General features: G+C 48.1%; 2 protein-coding genes and 1 long non-coding RNA gene across 8 annotated transcripts in view; 2 read left to right on the top strand and 1 right to left on the bottom strand.

The window, feature by feature from the left end:
* LOC125938453 (DLA class I histocompatibility antigen, A9/A9 alpha chain-like) overlaps positions 1 to 24,108 on the top strand; it is a 169,111-nt gene that overhangs the window by 116,541 nt on the left and 28,462 nt on the right. Inside the window, exon 8 of one of the 6 annotated variants that reach the window (XR_007462702.1) lies at positions 8,777 to 10,647. The exons of 4 other annotated variants lie outside the window; for them this stretch is intronic. Coding sequence is in view for 1 of the 2 variants with exons in the window: in XM_049653624.1 (XP_049509581.1) it covers positions 8,600 to 8,647 (48 nt within the window). In the remaining variant the exon portion in view is untranslated. Of the gene's footprint in view, positions 1 to 8,599; positions 8,648 to 8,776; positions 10,648 to 24,108 lie in introns of all 6 variants that reach the window. One more of the 6 variants, XM_049653624.1, reaches the window with a different exon arrangement.
* LOC125938474 (uncharacterized) overlaps positions 1 to 24,108 on the bottom strand; it is a 201,504-nt gene that overhangs the window by 153,746 nt on the left and 23,650 nt on the right. The window lies entirely within an intron of this gene.
* On the top strand, positions 5,719 to 8,641 carry LOC125938460 (class I histocompatibility antigen, Gogo-C*0201 alpha chain-like). Its single transcript, XM_049653641.1, is given in 9 exon segments — positions 5,719 to 5,860; positions 6,147 to 6,416; positions 6,615 to 6,678; positions 6,680 to 6,888; positions 7,498 to 7,773; positions 7,888 to 7,916; positions 7,918 to 7,995; positions 8,431 to 8,463; positions 8,600 to 8,641. Coding segments are annotated over 7 exon segments (978 nt in total). The 5' UTR covers positions 5,719 to 5,787; the 3' UTR covers positions 7,975 to 7,995; positions 8,431 to 8,463; positions 8,600 to 8,641.

Raw genomic sequence — 24,108 nt, 5'->3', positions numbered from 1 at the left:
GGCCAGAAGCACCGTAAGAATGTCCTGAAGGAAAGGGACAGAGCAGCAAGAAACTGAAAGCAGTTTCATTCCCAGGACAAAAGGCCTTAGGGACTGGTCGCTCTCTCCAGAAAGACATCATCCGGGCGCCACCCTGGAGATAAGAATGTTTTGTCTGGTGCCAGATGTACTGATGACCCAGTATGGAAAACACTGCAGGTACATGACCTGACAAGAGGCCAAATACTATGTTGTATGTGCTTGCTGTTGTCAACAATTTGCAAAAATCAAAGAGGCTTGAGCCAGGGGACCAAGGCTTTGGCTCCTAGAGAGTCGTAGGCCTCTGCTTTGCAATCCTCTCATAACACACCTTTAGGACCTGTCTCTCTATATATTCCACACTCTCATGTTCTTTATGTATATTATTACCAATATATGTGTGTGACATTTCATGTCTTCCTTTCCAAAGTGTTCTCTAATATTTCTGATTATCTCTTTTTTCTTATTATTTGAGTGCAGCTTACACATACTGTTCCATTCCTTTCAGGTTAACAGCATAATGACTCGACATATAATCCAATAATTGCACTCTTGGGTATTTATCCCCCAAAGTGAAAACACCAATTCTTTTATTTTTGAGGTTTATTTATTTTTATTGAGAGATGGAGAGGGAGTACAGAAGCAGGGGAGGGGCAGAGAGAGAGGGAAAGGGAGGGAGAGAGAGAGAATCCCTAGCGGACTCAGTGCTGTCAGCCCAGCGCCTGATGTGGGGTCAACTCACAAACTGTGAGTGTACATGTCCACACTATGGAGCATTGTATAGACATTGAGATGCTATTTCCAAATCAGAAATGATATTTGTTTCACTGAGTTTTGAAACATTTAGAAGTAGGAGTCCAAGGAAGTGTTTCTACTTTTCGGTTTCCCCTGTACCACCATCACGGGGCTGGAGGACAAGGTGCACAGGGACACAGACACCTCAGCAATGGCACAGGCTCCTGAGCTCTCCTCTCCAGCAATCCCTCCTCACTCCTGAGCCTGACCCCTGTGGAGTCCAGGGCTGTTGAGAAAGTTCTTCCTCTCCCCACTGACACCCAGGCTTCTGCTCAGACATCTCTACCTGACTTATAGTCCAGACCCCACTCAGGCTTCTCAGTCAGAATCCACCCGAGAGCAGAGAAGTAGGGGATGTCCTCTGACCTTCCACCCCACGTGAGGCCACAGGACTAAGGAGGGAAGACCCAGCTGCCTTTCTCCACCTCAGCCAGGCCCTCCCTAGGGTCTTCTTCAGCTCCAGCACCTGGACAGGGGCCTGGACACCAGGGGGCGCACTCATCCCAGATGATGTTCAGTGTTTGAGGTTCTTGTAAAAGTCACCCTGATACAACCTGTGTCCACCCGTAGACAAATGGCTAAGGAAGATGTGTGGTATATACACACATATACAAATACACATGATACACTATTATGCGGCCACAAAAAGGATGAGATCTTGCCACTTGTGACAACATGGATGGACAAACAGGGCAGTGTGTCTGCTACATGAAAGAAATCAGACTGAGAAAGACAAATACCACATGATCTCACTCTTATGTGGAACTTACAAAACAAGACAAATGAATGAATAGACAAGCAAACAGCAGAATCAGACCTATAAATACAGAGAACTCACTGATGACTGCCAGAGGGAAGGAGGGTGGGAGGATGGGCACAGTGGGTGAGGGGAGTGGGAGACACAGGCTCCAGGTATGGAAGGAACAGGTCTTAGGAATAAAAGGCACAGCACAGGGAATATCATCAGCGATACTGTAACATCACTGTCTGGTGACAGGTGGCAGCTACACTCTGGTGAGCACAGCATGGTGTAGACAGAGGGTGAAGGGCCCCTGGGTGGCAGTGGGTTCTCTGGTCATGGTCCCAAGGTCATGGGATCCAGCCCTGCAGGAATCAGCCTGCTTGAGAATCTCTATTCTCTCTCTCTCTCTCTCTCTCTCTCTCTCCTCCTCTGCCTCTCTTCCCTGCTCTGGCTGTCTCTCTCTCAAAAAAAGAAAATGTAATAGAATTTGAATCACTGTGTTATACACCTGAAACTAATGTAATTGTGTCTTTCAACTATATTCAAAGTTAAAATATTTTTAAAAAGAAATTAATTAGGGAGTATAAACCGTAGGAGTGTCTGAGTGGGTTAGTCATCTGACTCTTGATTTCAGCTCAGGTCATGTATGATCTCCTGGCTCTCCTGGCTCCTGGGTGTGAGACCTGCATCAGGCTCTGTGAATTGGTGTGTCCTCTCCCATGGCTGCAACTGCAGAGAAAACATGCAGTTACAATAAGGCATGGGAAGGCTAAGTGAGACTGACAGAAACACAGACCTCTATACATGCAGGTTTTGTGTGGGGTGTGGGGTGTGGGGTCAGAGGAGACACTGGGGTGCAAAAACAATTAATTGGGTGTGAGAGGAAAGGGACCGGACATAGAAATGAACAAAACATCCCAACATGGCATCAAGGTTGTGGGACATAAACTTGTCAGGCACCCATTAGGCATCAGGCACCATTGCCTGCACTACATGGTTCAAGACAAAGTCTCTAAGGAACAAGGAGACTCTGAAGAGTTGGAGGAACCAATTTCATGGGATCAATACTCACTGGAGGAGGAAATGTCCATCTCATCAGGCTGCTCACTACTACTGACCTCGGTGTGACCCTGCTCTTCACTGAGGATCTTGGCATGTTTTCACCTGACACAAATGTGATGGCCAAGCCCTTGGGGGAACTGGCCTGCTCAGGCCTCCTGGAAGGAGACAGAGGGTAGCACTGGAAGACCCCAAAGTAGGAAGACACCCAAAAGGAGGGACGAGGATGTAATGTACGAAGACATAGGAAATCAGGGGCTGGGAGAGGACACTGGGATGTCCGTGTGGGTGTGCAGCTTACCTGATGCAGGTAGGTGTGGGAATCCCCAGGCCAGTGGTAGTTGATGGCAGAGTTCACCTGCTTAATGTCCATGCCTTGGCCACATAGGTTGCTAGCCACAAGAATTCATTATTGAAGACCTTTAAACTACTGTGACCAAGAAAGCTTTTGTCAGAAAGACAATCATAAATATGTTCACAGTCCTTTATCTCAGGGGTCTCATTTCCTCCCAAGGACACAAGACATCTTTCCATCTCTCACTCACATCTCCTCCCAGGGCGTCCCACAATGAATGGCAATAGCTGGCAAGTTCTGCTCCACCAAGAGCTGGGCAAGGTCAATGCAACGCTGCACAGACTTCACAAAGATCTTGCCTGTGTGTGGAAAGTAGGGGGATGTGGGCCCATGGGTGTGTGTGTGGAGGGGAGAGTGACAATGTACCAGAGTGGGAGATTTCCGGAAGTATACCCTCCACATGAATCCTACTAAGTCCCTCTTATTCCCCGCTACATGATTCCTTTTTTCCTCTAAAGATAATTACTCTTCCTTTCTCTCCTTTGCTTCACATTTTCCTGAACAAATCGGCCTCTGAGGAGATACAGAGAAGAGTAACCAAATCTGGCAGACATGTTAGGAGACAGGAAGGAGGTACTCCATGACAAAGGGATAAGTATTGGAACTAGGATCTGGAACGACCGTGACCGATATTCCGGCTTATGAAACATTAAACCTAAGACCTACCCTAATTCTGGGAGTAGTTTTAGTGTCAAAAGTTGCACAATCCGTAAGCTGAGAGAAAGCTTCTCCTCAGGATGTGATACAAGAAGAAATAAACGTATTTAAGAACACTAACAGGGCCAATGTATACTGGAATATTTAAGGATTTAAAAGTCCTTCCAGATTTTTTTTAAAGTTTATTTATTTATTTTAAGACAGAGAGAGACAGAGTGAGTATGAGTGGGGGGAGGGGGGGGAACAGAGACAGAGAGATCAAGAGAGAGAATCCCAAGTAGGCTCCACTCTATCAGTGCAGAGCCTGACAGAGGGCTCCATCTCACAAACCATGAGATCAGGAGTCCTACCCTTTAATTATTATTGATGGGTGTTAGCTACTTTAAAATATGGAATTAAAGACAGAAGAAACAGCAGTCCTCAATCGGGAACTGGTCTGACACTGACAGCTGGGCCTCAGTGTGGTCAGAAGCTGGCTGACACTGGGCCATGTTATTCCTGTGGGACATGAGCCAGTCATCTCACAGAACATAGACAGCACACAAGGAGACTGTGAAACCATGACAAAACTTTGTCCAATTACGGACAAAAACAAGGCACCGTACGACCCACAAAATACCGAACATCTCCCTATGCTGGTTACTGAGCAATCGCTGCTTTTTACCATTACTTTGTTTATCTCAAGTTTTTATTTAAATTCCAGTTAGTTAACATACAGTTTAATATTAGTTTCAAGAGTAGAATTGAGTGATTCATTACTTACATACAACACCCAGTGCTCATCACAAGTGCCCTCCTTAGAACCCATCACCCATGAAGCCCATCCCATTTAAACTGTGATCCACCTAGAAGTTTGACAGCTTCTCAGTACTGACCACCTTGTTGGTTGGGATTTGTGATATTAAAACAAATGACTTTAAAAAAATTTTTTTAATGTTTCTTCATTTTGAGAGAAAGAGAGAGACAGAGTGCAAGCAGGGGTAGGGCAGGGAGACAGGGAAACACAGAATCCTAAGCAGCCTCCAGGCTCAGAGCTCTTAGCAGTGTCCCAGGCGGGGCTTGAACTCACGGACCGTGACATCATGACCTGAGCCAAAGCCGGATGCTTAACCAACTGAGCCACCCAGGTGCCCCAAAACAAATGACTTTTTGAGAATTCAATTCCACTCTAATCAGTGCTGGAACACCTGTATTACTTAGTGAAACAACACACAACATGTTACTCAAAAACATTCATGCATTAGTACAAGATCCATTCCATGTACAGATGGGCCTATGGATTTAATGTAACAAAGAAAGACACAGTCAATGATACTGTTTCAGGTCCCAATTTGCAAATAACCTCACAGAAAACACACGGTGTGTAGTTTTAATATAGAATCAAGGATGAATATCCATAATTATCTGAAAAGGTTGTGACACATGCTATTTTTCTATATGTGGTCAAGGACATAAATTTTTTCATCTACTTTAGCCAAAACAACACAATAGATGCAGAAGCAAATCTGAACATCCAGTGGTCTTCTAATGAGACAGACAAGAAAGAGACTTGCAAAAATGTAAAATGCAACAAAACCACTATTCTCACTGCCCCTTTTATTTGGGAACATGTCACTTCCCATACAAACAATATTTCTGTTTTCATATGATTGAAAATGAATTAATAAATATTTGAACCTGTTTTATTCCTACTGTGGTAAATATGGATCGATAGAATCCACAGGCACACAGTTATCCCTGGGATCCTCACTAATTTGTAAGACTGTAGAGATATCCTGAGAACAAAATGCTGGAGAATCAGTGACTCACACAGCTCCTGGTCCAGGACTCAGGGACACAGTGTGACAAAGAGCGCTCTGTGCAGTAGGTGAGGCGTCCAGGCCAAGTCCCAGGTCCCCAGGCCCGCCTCTCAGGGTCTCTGGCCCCAGGGCGGTGTCGGGGGCGGGGAAGCCCAGTGTTGGGGAGCCCCCATCTGCCCTGGTTTCACTTCTCCCTGTCACAACCTGTGTCAGGTCCTTCTGCCTGGATACTGATGACGCGGCCTCGTTTCACACTATTAGTGTCTGGTTTCAGAAGAAGCCAATCAGCGGCACCGCGGTTCCGGGGTGTCAAGTATCAGCACCCGCTTCCTGAGGCTGACATTTCTCCCCAGACCCCGAGGATGCGGGTCGTGATGCCCCCAACTTTGCTCCTGCAGCTGTCGGGGGCCCTGGCCGTGACACAGACCTGGGCGGGTGAGTGCGGGTTCTGGAGGAAAGGGACTCTGCGGGGCAGGAGCCAGGAGACCACCCGGCGGGGAAGCGGGACCCATGGGGACAGCGACTGTCCTCCGCCCCACCCCAGACCCCCACCCGCCTCCCGCCCCGCCCTGGCCTGCCGTCCCCCGACCCTCCCGGACTCCGCCCTGCTCTCCCCAACTCGGGTCCCCCTCGCCCTGCCCTCCCGTCCCCCTCCCCCTGGGACCCGGGCCCCGCGCGGGGAGGAGGGTCGGGCGGGGTCTCAGCCGCTCCGCGTCCACAGGCTCCCACTCCCTGAGGTATTTCCACACCGCGATGTCCCGGCCCTGCCTCGGGGAGCCCCGCTTCATCTCCGTGGGCTACGTGGACGACACGCAGTTTGTGCGGTTCGACACCGACGCCCTGAATCCGAGGTCTGAGCCGCGGGCGCCGTGGATGGAGCAGGTGGGGTCCGAGTATTGGGACCAGGAGACGCGGAACGCGAAGGACAACGCACAGAAATTTCGAGTCAGCCTGCAGAACATGCGCGGCTACTACAACCAGAGCGATTCCGGTGAGCGCCAGGGCCCGGGTCCAGGTCACGACCCCCATCCCCACGGACGCGCCGGGGCCGCCCCGAGTCTCCGGGTCTGAGCGCAGCCCTGAGGCCGCGTGACCTCCATCCCACGACCCTGGAAGAGTCCGAGGGAGCTTATAGGCGGTTTTACTTTAGGTTTCACCTTAATCACTGCTACTCTGGGGGCGGGGACAGGATCACACAACATCCAGTGGATGTATGGCTGTGATATCGGACCGAACAGCCGCCTCCTCCGCGGGCAGTCAGGTGTCCTATGACGGCGCGGATTACATCGCCCTGAACGAGGACCTGGGCTCCTGGACCGCGGCGGACACCGCGGCGCAGATCACCCGCCACACGTGGGAGGTGGCCTGTGCTGCAGAGCACTACAGGAACTACCTGGAGGGCGTGTGCGTGGAGTCGCTCACCAAATACCTGGAGATGGGGAAGGAGAGGCTGCTGCGCGCAGGTACCGGGACCGCGGGGCCTCCCCCGATCTCCCCTCCACTGGGGCTGGCTGCCCACGAGGAAGGGAAAATGGACTCAGTGTCACGACAGCGCCCCTCCCACGGGTGGGAAGAGGGACATCCGCCTCGGAGTTCATATGCCTACTAGAGACTGACTCACCTTGAGGGTGATTTTCTCTATAAAGGACAGACAGGAATCCAGACTCTCCCCGGGATGCCTGTTGAGATCATCCCAGAAATAACCCATCAGCAGTTCCCTCTGACCCTGGCAGCCACCTTGTGAACCATGACCTTCCCTCTCAAGGCCTTGATCTCCCTGAGAACATCTTTGGAGATCTGACTCCGGGTTTTCTGAATCATTCACCCTCCACCACAGTCAGAACTATAGTGTGTTCCCCACTTTAGATCTGCAGCCTCCCACCCGGGCTCTCTCCCTGATTCCAGAACTTACCAAGGATCAGGAGATCCCAAAGGCTAGACTGGGGTCTGGGTTTTGTGCTTCTTCCATCCAGACCACTTGTCCTGTCCACCTCAGGATGGTCACGTGGATGCAGTTTCAGTGGCCCATAAAGCTAAACCACAGTGTGGATTCTCTGTTTCTTCTTCCTCAGAATCTCCCAAAACACGGGTGACCCACCACCCCATCTCTGACCGTGAGGTGGCCCTGAGGTGCTGGGCTCTGGGCTTCTACCCTGTGGAGATCACCCTGACCTGGCAGCGTGATGGGCAGGACCACACCCAGGACACAGAGCTTGTGGAGACGAGACCTGGGGGAGATGGGACCTTCCAGAAGTGGGCAGCTGTGGTGGTGCCTTCTGGAGAGGAGCAGAGATACACGTGCCATGTGCAGCACGAGGGGCTGCCCGAGCCCATCACCCTGAGATGGGGTAAGGAGGGTTTGGGGTAGAGCCCCGTGTCAGGGAAAGCAGGGCCCTTCTGGAAATTTCAGAGTCAGGACTGAAGCCAGAGGTCTGGGCCCCTCACCTTCCTTCCCTTTCCAGAGCCATCCTCTCTGCCCTCCATCACCATCCTGGGCATCATGGCTGGTGTGGTTGTCCTTGTGGTCACTGTGGTGGTTGGAGCTGTGATCTGGAGGAAGAAGTTTTCAGGTAGGAACAGAGTGGGGGATCTGAGTTCTCTTGTTCTGATGGGGGGTTTCCTAGGTAGCATATTGTCCTGCCTGGTTCCTGGCAAATTCCATCCACACACATGTAGCTGCCCACTCTGGAGCCATTACTTACATTCACTTTGTAGCAAAGCACTTGTGAAAATGAAGAACAGATTTTCACTTGGTGATTCTGGAGATGGGGACCTGATTCCCAGCAGTGACAGGACAGAGAGGAAGGTCCCTGCTCCGGACAGACCTCCAGCAAGTGGTTGTCCTGTGACCCCACCCCTCCCACCCCCTCACACACACCTGTTTCTTCATGTATCCAATCTTGTCCTGGGTCTTCAGTCAGAATTCTGGAAACTTCATTGGAGGTTGCTCTAGGATCCCATGGCCCAGCTGTCCCAGGTGTCTAACATGCTATTTTCTTCCACAGGAGGAAAAGGACCAAGCTACTCTCATGCTGCACGTAAGTGTGGAGGAGGTGATCCCTGAAACCTGGGATAGTGTAGACAGGACCCCATGGGGATTTCACCCCCGCCCATAGTTGCTCCTTTAGTCTCAGCTCCTGTGGCTCTGATCTCATCTTGTTTGTTCTACCCCAGGCGATGACAGTACTCAGGGCTCTGATTCATCTCTAATGGCTCCTAAAGGTAAGACTCCGGAGGGCCTGAAGTGGGGAGGGGTGGGTGCATTAGGGACATGTTGACATGTGGGGGGCTGTTGAGAATGTGGGACTTATGTGACTGATCTAAATCTGTTCATGATTAATTTTTTCACAGTGTGAGACCTGCTGCCCCTCAGGGACTGAGCGATACAGGATCTGTTCACACTCCACTTGGTGCCATCGAGATCCCCTGACTTCCTGCAGATGGTGTCAGAATGTGTCTGCCTTCCTATTAGCATATTGTGAGGACACAGGAGACTGGCCCCCCCTGCCCACCATGACCCCTCCCCGTACTGATTCCTGTTCACTTTCTGACCTGCTTTCCTGTTCCAGCAGAGTCAGTGCTGGACCGTCTCCGTCCCCGTCTTTTTTTCATGTTGGGCCGAGTACTGACGCCTTACTTCCCCACTGAAAATGAGAATCCAGATATGAATTTGTGTTTTGTAATTCTTGGCATGTGGGGATGATGAGGTAATAAAAGAGAAGGTTTGTAAAATTGCAAGAGAAAATAAATGAAAGCCCTGAGAACCTCCCAGAACCCGCTGTTTCCTGTGCCGTGTCTGTTGCAGGTGGGGACAGGAGAGGGCTGGAGGAGCCGAGCGTGGACGGGGCCTGGGTCCAGTCGGTGCTCAGTGCGTCCTTGGTGTGTCGTGCTCCCTCCTCAGCTGGGTCATTGTCTCTGCTCATTGTCCTTGTCCCTTCTGTGGAACCTTGTCTCACCAGGACCGTGACCACAGGGACGTGGACGTCACCTGTCACCAGGACCTTGTACAGCAAGAGCTTCCTGTGACTGGGTCAGCCCAGGCTCCATCCTGGGTTGTGACCTCAGGCCCATCTTTTGGGTGTTTTTTTTCCCCTTGTTTCTATGGAGCATCAGGCCTGTTCTTGCTCGTGTGTCCGAGTTCCTGTCTCCTTCTCTCCAGATGACCCCGGTGGTTACAGCACCAGGAGTCCTTTGGGCTGTCGTTCTGCAGGCCTAGGTGGGCCCTGCACACAGGAGTCTCTGGGATTTGGAGAGATGAATTTTCAGATTCATCCATCTCCTCCCTCTAGAGTTGTTGTCTGGAATATTCTTTACATCCTGAGGTAGACAGAGAGGAATCTGGGAGTTTCTCATCCTTGTTCAACTTCAGTTAGTTTCTACCTTCCCTGACTCTCTGCCCCCTCTTCCTGTCCTTAGTTCTAATGATACTGGTGCTGGTTCCCATCCACGTTCATGGGTTTATAAAGCAGGGTCTAATGTAGATTTCTATTTGGTTGGAGAAAGAGCCCCATAGAACCTAAATACAGTGATTCTGAAGACAGGAATGTAACTGTGTGCTGTGCTGTTTAGGGGATACACTGTGGGAGGGGGGAGCTGAGCAGAGAGAGGGAGGGGCAGCCCTGGGGTAAGTAGAGGCAGCACTAATGGTGAGGTGGGGGCACTTTGTGCGGGAGCTGCCACGGACGGGCTGTGCTGAGGCTCATCCAGAAGACACAAGTCCTCTCCGCTGACCAATCGTTCCACTGATAATGTCGTGTGCCACGTACAGGACCTGCTATTTTTTTCATCTAGAACACCTCAGTAAGTAAGCAAAGGCAAATGTGCTGGTCTTGTGGAGACTATGTCCTAGGGGTGAGGGACAGACTCCACTTGACCCTGGAACAATGTGGGGACTGAGGGCAATGACCCCACTGAGCAGTCAGAAATCCAAGTATAACTTTTGACTCCCCTGAAACTTAAATATTACCACTAATAACGTAGTGTTGATAAGAAGCCTTACTGAAAACATGAACAGTCATTTAACACATATATTGTACATTATATGTATATGTAACATGTATTCTTACAATAAATTAGGCTGGGGAAAATAGTAAGAAAGCATAAGAGAAAGTGCATTGACAGCACTTGTTGTAAAAAGGTCCACATATCGGTGGATGTGCACAGTTCGCACCAGTATAATTCAGAGTCAACTGTATATTGTATAAATGTGGTAAATAAGGGAAGTATTTAAATTGTAAATTGGTTGGGGTGCCTGGGTGGCTCAGTCGGTTAAGCATCCGACTTCGGCTCAGGTCATGATCTCATGGTTCGTGGGTTCGAGCCCCACATCAGGCTCTGTGCTGACAGCTCAGAGCCTGGAACCTGTTTCAGATTCTGTGTCTCCCTCTCTCTCTGCCCCTCCCCCACCTGTGCTCTGTCTCCCTCGTCTCAAATATAATCATTAAAAAAATACAAAAATAAATTGAAAATTGGTAGGTGCTTTGAGGAAGGTGACCCAGAGAGTTACCTGTGTGGAGACAGGGAAGGTGGCTACTTTACTAGGGTGGTAAGTGTGAGCCTCACTGGGAAGCTGACCTCAGGAGAGGTGTGCAGGACACAAGGAATTGTTGAAGAGAATGTCTCAGGGAGTTTTTTCCAGGCAGGGGAATCTCCAGGCACACGCACTAGGGCAGGAGCGTGTCCTTGTTCAAGGAAGGGTGAGAGGCCACTGTGGCTGGAGCCGAGAGCATGTGAAATGCGGTCAGATGTCTAGACTTTAGGATTAGAAGGCTTTTGAGTTTTCTCTGAGTGACATGTGGAGTCACTAGATGGTGTAGAACAGATGGTCCACCTGGGACTACTTCTCTTTAGAAGCATCTGTTTGCTGCTGTGCAGAATCAAGAGGTGAAGGGCGGGAGACCAGTACGGAAACTGTAGGAAACCAGTGTAGTTTCCAGGAGGGGGGATGTTGGATTTATTTTGGGGTTTGAAGAGAGAAAGTAACAGGAAGTGGCTGTAGTCTGGTTAGTGTGTGTGTGTGTGTGTGTGTGTGTGTGTGTGTGTATGTTCTGGATACATTTAAAGATGAACTTTGCAGCATGTCCTAATGTATTACTTCTGGGTTGTGAGAAGGAGGAATCAAGGACAGCATCCAATACTTCAGACTGCAAGAAGAAAAGGGGGGTGTCTTCCAACGAGACAGGGAAGATTTTGGAAGTAGGACATTTGGGGAAGCTGCATCACAGGCACCCAATTTAGGAATGTTGAATCTGAGATTATTAGAAACGCAAGTGAAGTTCCATCTGGATATAGAGTACAGGGTGGGAGAAATATCTAGGTTGGAGGAATAGATATGGAGGTGACCCCATATAAATGATGCTTAGAACCTTCAGCATATGAGGTCACCAAGGGATTGATGGCTATAGAAGAGAAAGGAACAGGACCAAACCCTGGACTCCTCAGTTCTAAGCAAGTGATCAGAGTACATGCACATACTGAACAGTTCTGGTTCTACATCTAGAAGGCACATAGACCAGGGAGACCCAACCTTCATTGTCCACTGGAATTTCCTGGACTTAGGAAGAGCTACACAGTCTGCAATAGAGCATGAGATTCTGGGTTTATAACAAGGTTGGTGCTGCTGCTGGTCTTCAGATCACACACCGAGGAACAAGCACATAAAATAGGATTCCCACATGGCTGTGCCTCAGCCTCTCCTGTGGGGTCTATTAAATAAGTGATTCCTGACCCCCCACCTCCCCGACACACGCACACACTCTAAGATGGTAGGTCGAGGGGGACACCTGACTATTTTTAACAAAGCCACAAGCAATCCTGGGGTTCCACCAGGATCACTGAAATCATTGATGAGAGCCCTCCTTGTGGGAAGGAGTCTTACATCCATATTTAAATGGGTGTTTTTAGGAAGACAAATGCAACATATGCTGGAAGAAACAGTTTCTCTCCCATGGGGCATGTCAGGTGGCAGACAGAGGAAGTGGTTATCAGCTCAACATAAAATGTCTGAGATACTAAGTGTAGATCTTAAATGTTTGCATCACACACACACACACACACACACACACACACACAAGTTACTGAGACATGATGCAGGTGTAGCTGACTCTATGGTGGTAATCGTTTTGCAGTATACAAATGTATCCAATCAAAACGTTGTGCTCTTAAACTTATAAAATGTTATATGTCAATTCTATCTCCATGAAAGTGGAAAAAAGTACTGAATCCTTGCTCTCTACAAGTGGATAGATTATAGATAGATTCTCTATCTTTGTTTTAAACAACAGAGTCCAAGTTGTTTTAATTGAAACAATATATATTTACCATAATATTTACATATTTGCTATATACATATACATATATGTATATATAGTCAGGGAGATGTATAATATCCATTTTAAATGTGTAATATAAAATATAAATTATATTTAATAAATGCTAAAATGTCTTTTAAGATAAATATAAAAAGTATAAAGCAAAGTATATTTATACTTTATGAGTATATATATTTATAGGTAAATGTATATCATGTATATATTTACTTAGAGTATTATGTGTCATTTATTTCAGCCAAGGCTACAGAACAGTCCTGAGGCCAATGGCCAGGAGGAAAATCCATAGACCCACCCTAGATCAAGGCCCAAATAAGAACCACTGTCCATGGTGCTGGTCACAGATGCCACCGTTCACCCCACTGGTCCATGAGGCAAGGACTGCTATGGCTGCTGCTCCTGGCAGGTGGATGACAGGACTGCCACTCACATCGCCTGTGCCAAATGCATCAGCACTGTCCCAGCTTCCCTGTCTCCACATCCTGAGTCAGAGTCTGGTATGTGGTCACCTGGCTGGTGGAGTCTTAGGCCGTGTCCAGCTGCAACAACGTTGGCATCATGATTTTGCTCTGGATTCCCAGGGAGTGATCATCAACACTGTTGGACTTGAACTCCTCATTTATACTAGTCTCTGCATTCCCGGCCATAGCCCTGTGAGACGCCATGCATTCCAGTAGTTCCCAAAGTCACCCCTGTTGTAGGCAGACTCTAAGATGACTCCAAAGTACCCATCCCCTTGTATTCATGCCCTTGAGTGACAGCCACTGTGGGAACAGAAGCTGGTTATAGTGACTTGCTGGTAACAAATAGAATAGGGTGAAGTCACACAAAGTATATCTGGGAACACCAAGCACAAGACATGAGGGACCTGGAGTCAAGTGTGTCCAGGTGGGCCGTCAAGCCAGGCTGGGGAAGTACGGGATTCTGATGGAAACAATGACAAATGACCCTGCATTCCTTTCCCTCCTGAGGGGTTCTTCTATAGACCTCAACCTGCACAGCCACTGCCAACAGATGGCATGAGGAGGAGGAAAAAGGTCACCAGCAGTGATGGTCATCATGGCTGGAAGGACAGGTGAACTCTGTAAACAGGACAAGAAGAGAAGGGAAGAAACAACGTCTCCCAAAGGTAACACCTTGGGAGCCAAACACGCCCCCAGGGCAGCCCCATGACCAGAAAATGAGAAGGAGAATAGTCTCTAGTCTTCTTGTGATGCCCCTGTGGCCCAGCTCTCCCTTCCTCCAACCCAGGACACTGTCCCAGGGAACCCACACTGGTGCCCTGTGTATATATCTCTGCTCATCTCCAGAACAGACCACCATGGCCACAGACTCCTGGAAGTCCTCCTCCCTCTGTATGTATTAGTTCAGTTGCGTGCAGCAGAATCCAGCTCCAGTGGGATGAACGGGACGCAGCTTCTATGTGTCTCCCATGAGTGAGTCAAGCCATCCATGGCTGTGAGGGTATCTTTGCCCCACAAGGCTGTCCAGGCATGCAGCTTCCTGTGACCTGTGAAGTTGCCCTTAGTAGCATGAGCCAGAGTACCTAAGACCATGTCCATGGTCCATGTGCCATGTAGAGAAAGCAGGAAAAGAGGAAGTTTCCCTCCTTTCAGGGCAACACCTACTACTTCATTCTGCTTCACCATAATGGCTGGATTGTAGTCACACAGATACACATAGCCTCATGGGAGGCTGGTGCATGAATCTGGTTTGAATCTGAGTGCCTCTGTGCTCCCATGACTCTATCACTATGGAATAAGGATGATTTTTGCTCTACTTAAATTTTTAAAAATGGATAGGATGGAGGAGGAAATTTACTATTCACTCTGTACTCCCTTATGTTATACAAAGTTTTTATATCTTGTGCATGTCTCAGTCAGTTGACATGAATTTTGAATTACCAAGAATGCCTACCTCCATTTAGCAGACAGATATTGGGCAGTAGTAGACGGTCAGCTCTCCGCTAGGCCACAGTTACAGAAATAAAAAGGAATTCACAGCGAGGTGAATAACCTGGTAAATGCAACTAGTATAATGAGTTCTGGGAAGCACCCTCCAGGCAGAAGCTTGTTGAGTGCCTACTGTGGGCCTGGTGTTGTGCCTCATGCTAGGGACAAAAAGAAGATGCAGGTACATACCTTGTGACCTAAATGTCTCCTGCTGATGAGCTTCTGTGCCAATCCCTGACTTTCCAGGAACCCTACCTCTGTGTCTTGTCCCTGTGTGGGAATGAGCTGAGACTTGGAAAGAGAAACTTTGCCCATTTGGTCCAAAAATTAGTGAAAACTTTTAGGTAGAGAATACTAACTTTCTTATGTAACTGACTCATCAATACAAAAGAATATCATTAAGAAAGTAAATGGATGAAGGGAAAGAAACCAACAAAGTGGAATCACAAGAAGTGACTTTGTGGGATCCTGTATGTGGCAAACTGGAAGAAATTGTGGGAGACCAGGATTTGCCTGGGAGCATGACACAAGAAGGCAAAAAGAAAAAGTTCAGTTTAGTGATAATGCTTTCCTAGAGGTTTAGAAGGTCTGACAAGTCCAGGGTGAAGTGTTCAGAGAAGATGACCTCTGAGGCTTGACAAAGTTGAGACAGACCTTTCCAAACAATAATGTGAATCTTGTATCTAGAACTCTGCTTTAATAACACAGCTCAGTTGTGCAGTTCTCTTCTCCAACGAGACACTCAGAGTGATAATCATCTTGTTCAGTGATTGGGCACCTGTGTATGAATCCACCCAGTTTAGAGAATGTGGTACCCTCCATTCCTGCCATCTGTCAACTGGAACACCCTGTTGCATACAGATTCTATAATAAAGCCCAATGGGCTCCACCTCTTGGTCCACTGGGCTTGGGGAGTCTCCTCCCACTGAGTGTGGGTGGGACCTGGAAATCCTCTAACCAATAAAATGTGGCAGTGGTGATGTTGGATCATATAACACCTCGTCAGTTTTCTACTATCTGCTCAAATTACAAGCTTTGCTGAGGCCAGCAGCTGCATTAGAAAGACCAGAAACTGATTTCAGTGTTCTGTCTACATCCAGCAAGACACTGAGGCCCCCAGCCCAACCAACAAGGGAACTCTCAGTCCTCCCCCTAAGGCAGGCTTTCCATTTCTTGAAGACAGACATCCTGTTTTCTCTTTACAACATGAATGTCAAGTTCTTTGCTCTTCCTGCATCTGGGAGGCCCCATGAGTGAGGAAAGGCAGGATAGGAGGAAGTACCTTGAGGAGAGTGAGGCTAGACTTGGCCTCACCTCTCACCTTGGAGAGCAGGTATCACCAGGAGGTCACTTAGAAACAGAGAAGACAGGGACAGCAGGGATTAGGACATGAATGGCCACCCCAGTGTCTCTCAGGCCTGCACAGGGCTGTGCTTTTGGGCTGTGAATAGAACAGTGATGAAGAAACTCTGCCCCCACCCCCTATAGCTGGTCTTTCCCCCTCAGCATTGTGGACAGCCCACCTCACAGCCCAGATGCACTCACCGTGGACTCCGTACAGCCCAGGTGTGACCCTCTCTCCCACCATCTGCAGCAAACCAACTCCATCAGCCATGTAGAACCAACTCTTCTGTCACTTCAAACCCCATGGACTTACTTATAGGGACTGTGAGAAATGCATACTCTTCACAAGACTCAGTGCTGGAGGAGGAGAAGCTGTCAGAGCCACAGAATGAGGTGACTCAATGCAGCAGGTGAACAGTGTCCAAGAATGAAAAACAAAACAAAACAAAACAAACAAACAAAAAACGGTGGGCTCTTGGGCTCAGGAGTCTGACTGTTTTGTTAGAATCATGGCTCAGCCAATTGAGTCATGTAACTTCTGAGTGATCTTGATTTCCTTGCCTATAAATTGGAATTGATAGCTTTCCCTATCTCATGGGACTATTATGAGGTTGAAATGAATCAGTTCATGCAAATCCCTTACAAGAACTCTGGGGAGGAAGAGAGTTCCCACCAATGTAGCTCCTGTTTTCTTCCTCCTACATGACAAGTACCAGTGCTTCCTGTCACTCATCAGCCTGAGCCCCTCTCACTTCCTGCAGATGAAGAGCTGTTCTGTCACATATATCCCATGGGGTGGTGGTGAGGCAACCATGAAATGGCCAGTGTGGAGGTACAGTTGATGAATCCTCAGAGCAGTGGGTGCCCTCTCTCTCTCTCTCTGTCTCTCTCTCTCTCTCTCCCATATGTATGTTCAATTATACACATCTATACAAACCTCCATACACAAATACCCATACACATTTCTATGGGATTGTGACCCCACCCAGACAGACAGACACACATACACATAACACACTCCCTTCACATTTGCCATTTCACCCTGGGACTGGCTCACTCCCACTTCATCATTTTAAAAATTTTAGTATCTTGAGGGAGAAACACCAGAGAATATTTGTCTCACTAGAAAGAATCCCACTCCCTAGGGACTCTGGTACTTTCTGGATCTCAGCATGCCTGCTCCTGGAGCTCTCCTAAGTGAGTGGGAGATGTGACCTTAGATTGAGATCCTGGAATCCAGCGGCAGCCATGTGCACTGCCCACCTGGTACTGGGACTCTGGGGGTCCAGCAGGTCTTCAGCCTCTCACCTTCTTCTGACTGCTCTCGCACCCTGGTGTGCCCCCCACCCCCCACCCCAGGCTTTGCTACACAGAAAGATGTTGCCACATTACCTTCAGAATGAACAGGACACTGAGGTTAGGAAGTTCTAGATCAGAATGAAGAAACCTGGACCTCTTCCCCACCCGAGTTCTTGTTGTTCTAGAGCACACCTCCAGCAACTCTACTTCTGACCATCTAAACTGCTGCTCAAACAACCCCAGTGATGAGAGCTCCAAGGAGAACCTGGTCAGCAGATGCCCTCTCGATGAGCATAGTGCTGGGAAAATGGATCTGAGGAGTAAAGGAAACGTGAGGGGTGTCTCTGTGCCTGGACTCTGCTGCAAGTCTCTAGAAGGGCTCCTGTTTCCCTGATATGTGGCTCCACTCCTCATCCCCTCCCTTATCCTATCGCATGGTGATGGGCTTATGCAGTCCTTCATGTTACACATGGCATGTGAATCTGTGCTCCTCTCAAGAAGACAGCACAATGGCCAAGCACTTCTCTATGGTTCCATCCTCTTCTGCCTGGTCTCCACAAGCTTCTTGTCCTGGGTCTGGTGCTCCCTGGCACACTGCTAGGTCATGGTGATATGTACGGGGCAAAAGCCCAGGGCACACCATACATCAGGGTGACCTGACAGTCAGAGAGGGGGTGGTGGGTCATATGTGTTCTGGTAGGGTCTGTGGTAGACAAAACAGGGAGGGCTAAGGCAAGGTCTTCTAAAGCATCTACTACAAACCATGATGCCTACTGGCCTCCCATCTGTGCCAGGATAGCGGGCAATGATGAGATGACCATAGATGGCAGAGGTCCATGTCCAGACTCAGGTGGTTGTCATTGTCCTAGCCATCTTGCCACCGCCCACCATCTTGTGTCCTCCTGGAGCCCCCAGTATGGTGAACTGCAGGGTTGGGGGCCTGCCCAATCCTCTCCAGGACTAGGCAGTGTCAGTCAGGGCAGAGCATGCCAGCAGAGGCCCTCCAGCTTTTGTTCCTGCACCACCCCACCGGGCTGCTCTGCAGGGAACATTCACCCTGTAGACTATGATCTTGTGATATAAAAGAAGGATATACATTGGTCCTCCAACAGTTCTTGCACACAGCTCGTAAAATGTTTGTCATTTCCTACATGATGAGAATCATAGGAGCATCTCTTTTTAGATTTGTTCTCACTTTCTGGAAAGCTTTACAAAAGATCCTGGTCCATTACTTACACACAGTACCAAACTTCACTGCACAATGTCTCTCTCCTCCTATGCTGCGAGCCCTTAGAAGGCAGGACTCTCGGTGCCTGTAACAAAACCATCTGGCAAACTGTTGAATTCACGATCCTGTACGGATCTGTGGTAAAATCTGAGCAGCCTCCCTCTTCAGCTTTAGTTGTGCTTCTCACTGGTTTATGCCTTGACTCAACATGCAAGGCCCTTCACTAAGTGTTTCATATGCTAAGTTCTCATGACACTAACTGGAAATTATTAAACTATAACCTATGCCCTGAAATCACTCTGTCCACTTTCACCCCACACCTTGCCCACCCTAACCTCTCCCTGCTTGGAACCCCACCCCTCTCCCATCAACTCAAATCATACACACACATCAGACTCTACACAAAGTTCCACATCATTCATCACACTTTCCCTTCTCAATGAGGTGTCTGGCCTGTCAACTCTGTGACCACTTCTCTGCTTTTCATTTGACATCTAAGGAGGTACCTGTCTTCAGGATCTCTCAGTGTGCCTCACAAGCTCAATAACGCGATCACAGAAGTATGGCTGCTTCCTCATCTTAATTGTAAGCTCTATGAGGTCAAACAGTAGGTCATCCTTTCTGGTGCCCAACCTACAGTGACCTAAAGAAGTGTCCCTGACCCACTGAGTTGGCTTAGTCAGTTAGCTAATTAATCAATGATACAAAGACCCTGCCCCTCTGACCAGACTGTAGCCGCCTTCACTCTCCAGTGACAGCTTGTGCACACCTGCCTGCCCCAGCTGCCACTAGGGGAGTTCCTGATGAGAGGGTCTCAGGTCCCTGGGGGTTGGGCTGATGTCTGCACAGCGCCTTCTGCTTTCTGACCGGCACCAACCTGCCTGCTTTCGTGGGTGCTCTTTGTTCAGACTATGCTCTGTGGTTTGGTTGTAGTATCGCTGCACATTTCTCAGATTTAAGTGCTTACTCTTCCTCTGGCTTGTGAAGAACTTGGTCTTGTCAAAATACCTTGGCTCCTCCATCAACCCCTGGACTCAAGACTTTGTCTTCATCTTCTCACTGTCATGGCAGATGAAGGGTTGGTCACCCATGGAGCCCAAGGCACTAAATGCAGGGACTCCTGGAGGTGACTGAGACACAGCTGAGGAGAAATACTGCACACAGTGCATTCCTGAAGCAGGAACCAGTGCGTTCAGAGGAAGCTCCAGTACTTACTGAGGACCTAGTTATCCATGTGTGGGGAAGGAGTGTGAGCGTGTGTGCGTGTGTGTTGTGTAATAGGAGAGTAGGGCACACAACATAAAAGAATAGGAAGACAATTACACAACACTCTTCCAGACCCCCTCTCCTCACACAAGTGATTGTGATATTCAAATCCCACACCCATCGTGCACTGGTATAATTTAGAGAACTAAAAAGAAACCTTCCTCCATATCTGAAAAGTGCCATGAAGAAGTTGATCTTGAGCAGGGCTTGAAGACGTGGAGGCATCAGGAGGAGTGGGGGACAGTTAGAAATGTTCTCATGGCTCAGAATGAGGTGTGAGGAGCCTGGAATGGGACCCTCCCCAGGTCCCCCTTGTGATCTTGTAGCATCTCAACCCCTGCTAGTCCCACTGCTCTCCTGACCAAGGTCCCCTTCCTTCACATCACCCTCCCTGTCACTGTGGAAAATGCACTGGCCCCAGAGTCAGGGGATTCCGGCCCCCCCCCACACCCTCTGTTTCCTGGAGAAACCACTCCCCTCTGTGGCCTCAGCTTCTTTATCTCTAGCACTAAGCCATGAGGCTAGAAGGCCCAGGGCCTCCCAGCTCTCTATGGGACAATTGTAAGGCCCTGGAAGTCACCCAGGATCCAGGTGATGAGTGTGAAGGAGGAGGGACAGGTGGAGGGAAGGATGCCCCGAGAGAAGGCACAGCCTTCAGCTCTTCTTGTCCCAGAGTCCCTGCTCCTGTTCTGTCCCCAGTCTAGTCTATCCCACCCCAGGACCTTTGATCCCTCCTTCTTCCTTCATGTGGCACACTCTCCCCACCTCCCTGCCACAGCCTTTGGTCTGGCCTCCCTCTGGTGTCTGCGGACATGTTACTTCCTCAGGGACAGTTTGCCCCCCTACCCCCGCTGCATCCCAGGGAAGGTGAGTAGCTCCTGCTCACATGCAGCTGTGGCCAGTGAGCATCACGTGATTGCACGTTCACCACCTGCCACTGTACTTTCCATGACAAGGGTGAGTTTTCTTTTTTGTAGGTCCCTATCCTTCATGCCCCTCACAGTACTGTGTTAGTCAGGGTGCTCAGAGAAACAGACACAATAAGATACGTGCATCGAGGGAGAGGTGGGTGTATTTTAAGGAAGCAGCTCATGGGACTGGAGTGGGGCCGGAGGTCCAAAATGTGCAGGGCAGGCGGGCCAGCTGGGTGTGTGAGCACAGCTGACACAGCAGACGTGATCCGAAGGCAGTTTGGACAAGGACCTGGGTTGTATTTCTTCCCTCTGAGATTAGGAGTCTTCAACTTATCATTACCCTCGTGTTGCACAACTTTTCCTTTGTTTTCAGTGTCAGTCTGCCACAATTGTTGTGGAGATAATAGATACAGATTCAAGAATATAAATAAAATACTAAGAATACACAATAAGAATGAAGTGACAAAGTTTCAACACCTTAACTTTGCTTTGAAATATACTAGTCATGAATCTTCCGGGTCTGAGAGGGAACAGGGAGCCATAACACTAGCAATGAATCACAACCTGCTGTGTCACAGAGCATCTAATACTGTACAAACCTTATAATGAGTGGGAATGGCTTCCACATTGTGTAAGATCTAGTTCAAAGGAAACACTATATTGCATAACAAAAACTTTTAAAAAATCCCTGCCTTTTTTTTTTCAAACCTCACTGGTGTCTTACTCTTGCTAACCATGTAAATATTACACGCAAATCATGCTCCAAAGCTGTGTGAATGTGGACCTGCTAAGCACATGCTGTCAGTGCTCAGAATGCAACGAACAATTAGCAATAATTAAGAAGAACAATGTGAAGAACATTATAAATTACCTTCACACGGCAAGTCATTGGATTAGTAAAACTTTGTATAATAACCCTTACAGGGCTGATAAGAGCAACCAACATGGGAAAAGTGCCATCAGAAGTCACACTATCTACTGTGCAGTGAAGCAGAGCATTTTACATGGTGAACGAAGGCTGTGACCGGACTGTGAGCAGCACATGTGACTGCGGTCCCTGTCACTGTGCTGCTGGCTGCAAACCGTGTGTCCGCCAGAATAAGACAAGTATTTGGACAACTTATAAATCAAGCAAAAAATCATTATCAGTGTCGTTTCAACTATGTCATGAGAATGTGTTTTCATCACTTAAATACTAAATTGAAGACGTGTAAGAAGGAGGGTTTTGTTGATCTGAGAATCCAGTGCATCAAAGGTAGTCATCAGTGCTCAAATAAGATGTGACACGGTTACACGTGTACCCATGGTGCCAGTGTGGCCGCAAAGTTCAGGGTCTCACACAAAGTTTTAGAGAAATTTCTGGATATTCTAACCTGGTACTGTGTAAGTCATGTATTCAGTGATTTCAGGATGATACAGTGAAATGTGAATTCAAATAAATCACTTTAAATATTTACTTCAAGACACTTTTTATTCACACGTATTATCATACAGTAAATGAAGATCTGAGTTGGTTGCCAGAGGGGAGGGTGTGGGGGTTGGGACAGTGGGTGAGGGGGAGCGGGAACACAGGCTCCAGTTAGGGAATAAAGAAGTGACTGAATAGAAGGCACAGAATGAGGAACAGTCACTGATACCGTAACAGGATGTGTTGGGGCAGCTACACCTGTGGTGGAGAGAGCACAATGTGTGAACTTGTCATACGTTACCTTGTACGCCTGGAACCAATGTAACATTATGTGTCAACTCTACTCAAATTGAAAAAAAACTATTTTTAATTACTCTATTACAATTGTGGTAGCTTCTTTGACATTTCAGTTTTTCAATGTTTATTTATTTTGAGAGAGAGAGCAGGGGAGCGGGGCAGAGGGAGGGAGAGAGAGAGAATCTTTAAGCAGGTCCATGTTTGGCACAGAGCCATACTCCGGGCTCGATCCCACAACCCTGAGATCATGACTTGTGCCAAAATCAAGAGTCTGATGCTTAACTGACTGAGCCACCCAGGCGCCCATTTTTTGACATTGTAAATTAAGTGAATGTACATGGCAAATTCTAATCTTGGGTATGAGAAGTGATAAATAAAATGTATAATGATGGCATTTATCTTCCACAAAGTCAGCTGTAAAAAAATTTAAAAATAGATAAATAATTAAATAAACCTCTAACAAGATTAAGTAATACTCTCTGAATATTTGGATGGAAACCATGATACCTAGCAGATCTGGCCTCAAGCAGTGCTAAGATGGCAAAAGCAGCTGAAAAAGATACCAAACCTGCTAGAGTCACCTTAAAGAAATTTGTGCAATTGGAAGAGGTAAATGTTTGGAAAACAAACTTCTTTCAGAGAGTTGATGTTCATAAGTTGTTCTGGAATATCTTTCATTGTGATGGTTACTGACACTTTTCATAAAAACACACATACTCTGCACAAATATCCCTTCCTTCGAAGCACTATCTTCTTTGTGAGGTTTGTGTATCCTGGCCAGCTGTCCTCACTATGGCTTGAATAAAACGTCCTTCCACTTTTTTAGAAATTCTGAAAGTTTTAGTCACTTCACATGGACAGAACATTACAGAGAAGTAAACTGTTCAATTCTAAACATAATAGTAATGGACCAGGGCTTCCCTTTCAAACCAAGGGCTGTCCTGTGCCCTTGCTGCCACTATGGAGTGAGGGTGTGACTGATCCACGTTTCCCTGTGAAGAAGCCATGTGGCTCTCACACTCAGCTATGCCCGACAACTTCCATGCTCTCAGGCCAGAAAGGATCATGGACCTCTGGCTACCTTATTCTGATCTCTTTAGTTGTTGGTAAGGAGAGAGGCCATTTATCTGAGGCCCCTCACAGATGACAGCAGTGCTGGTCTCTCAGGCTGGAGGAGCCTCTCACTCTCAGAGAGATGTCTGGGGTCATGGAACCACGGTCCCTTCCTTCCCTCCAGGAGGAAGTGGGTGCAGCTTCCAGCCCCCAGACCTGTGTCCCCAGCCCTTGAAAACAGACTTCCTGAAATCACAAGGAAGACGGACATGCTGGACAGTCAGGAGCATTTCAGAGTTCAGAAGGGAATTTGCTGTAGATGCTTGTTGCCCCATCTACTTTGTAAGAGTGCAGAGGTTATAATGTAGTGTGAGATTGTGGGTCATTGCCATACAGGGGAAGGAAGAGAGCAAGTTCTATAGTGGGAATCCAACTCACAGACATGTCATTTACGGTCATTAAAGTGTGGGAAAATTATAGAGAAACTAAAGGAACACTGTTTTCTTTTTTTTTTCAATATATGAAATTTATTGTCAAATTGGTTTCCATACAACACCCAGTGCTCATCCCAAAAGGTGCCCTCCTCAATACCCC

Source organism: Panthera uncia (assembly GCF_023721935.1).
Source record: "Panthera uncia isolate 11264 chromosome B2 unlocalized genomic scaffold, Puncia_PCG_1.0 HiC_scaffold_24, whole genome shotgun sequence".
Classification (NCBI taxonomy): Eukaryota; Metazoa; Chordata; class Mammalia; order Carnivora; family Felidae; genus Panthera; species Panthera uncia.
Note: the sequence above shows the minus strand (reverse complement) of the source record. Positions and strands in the feature narration are given on the sequence as shown.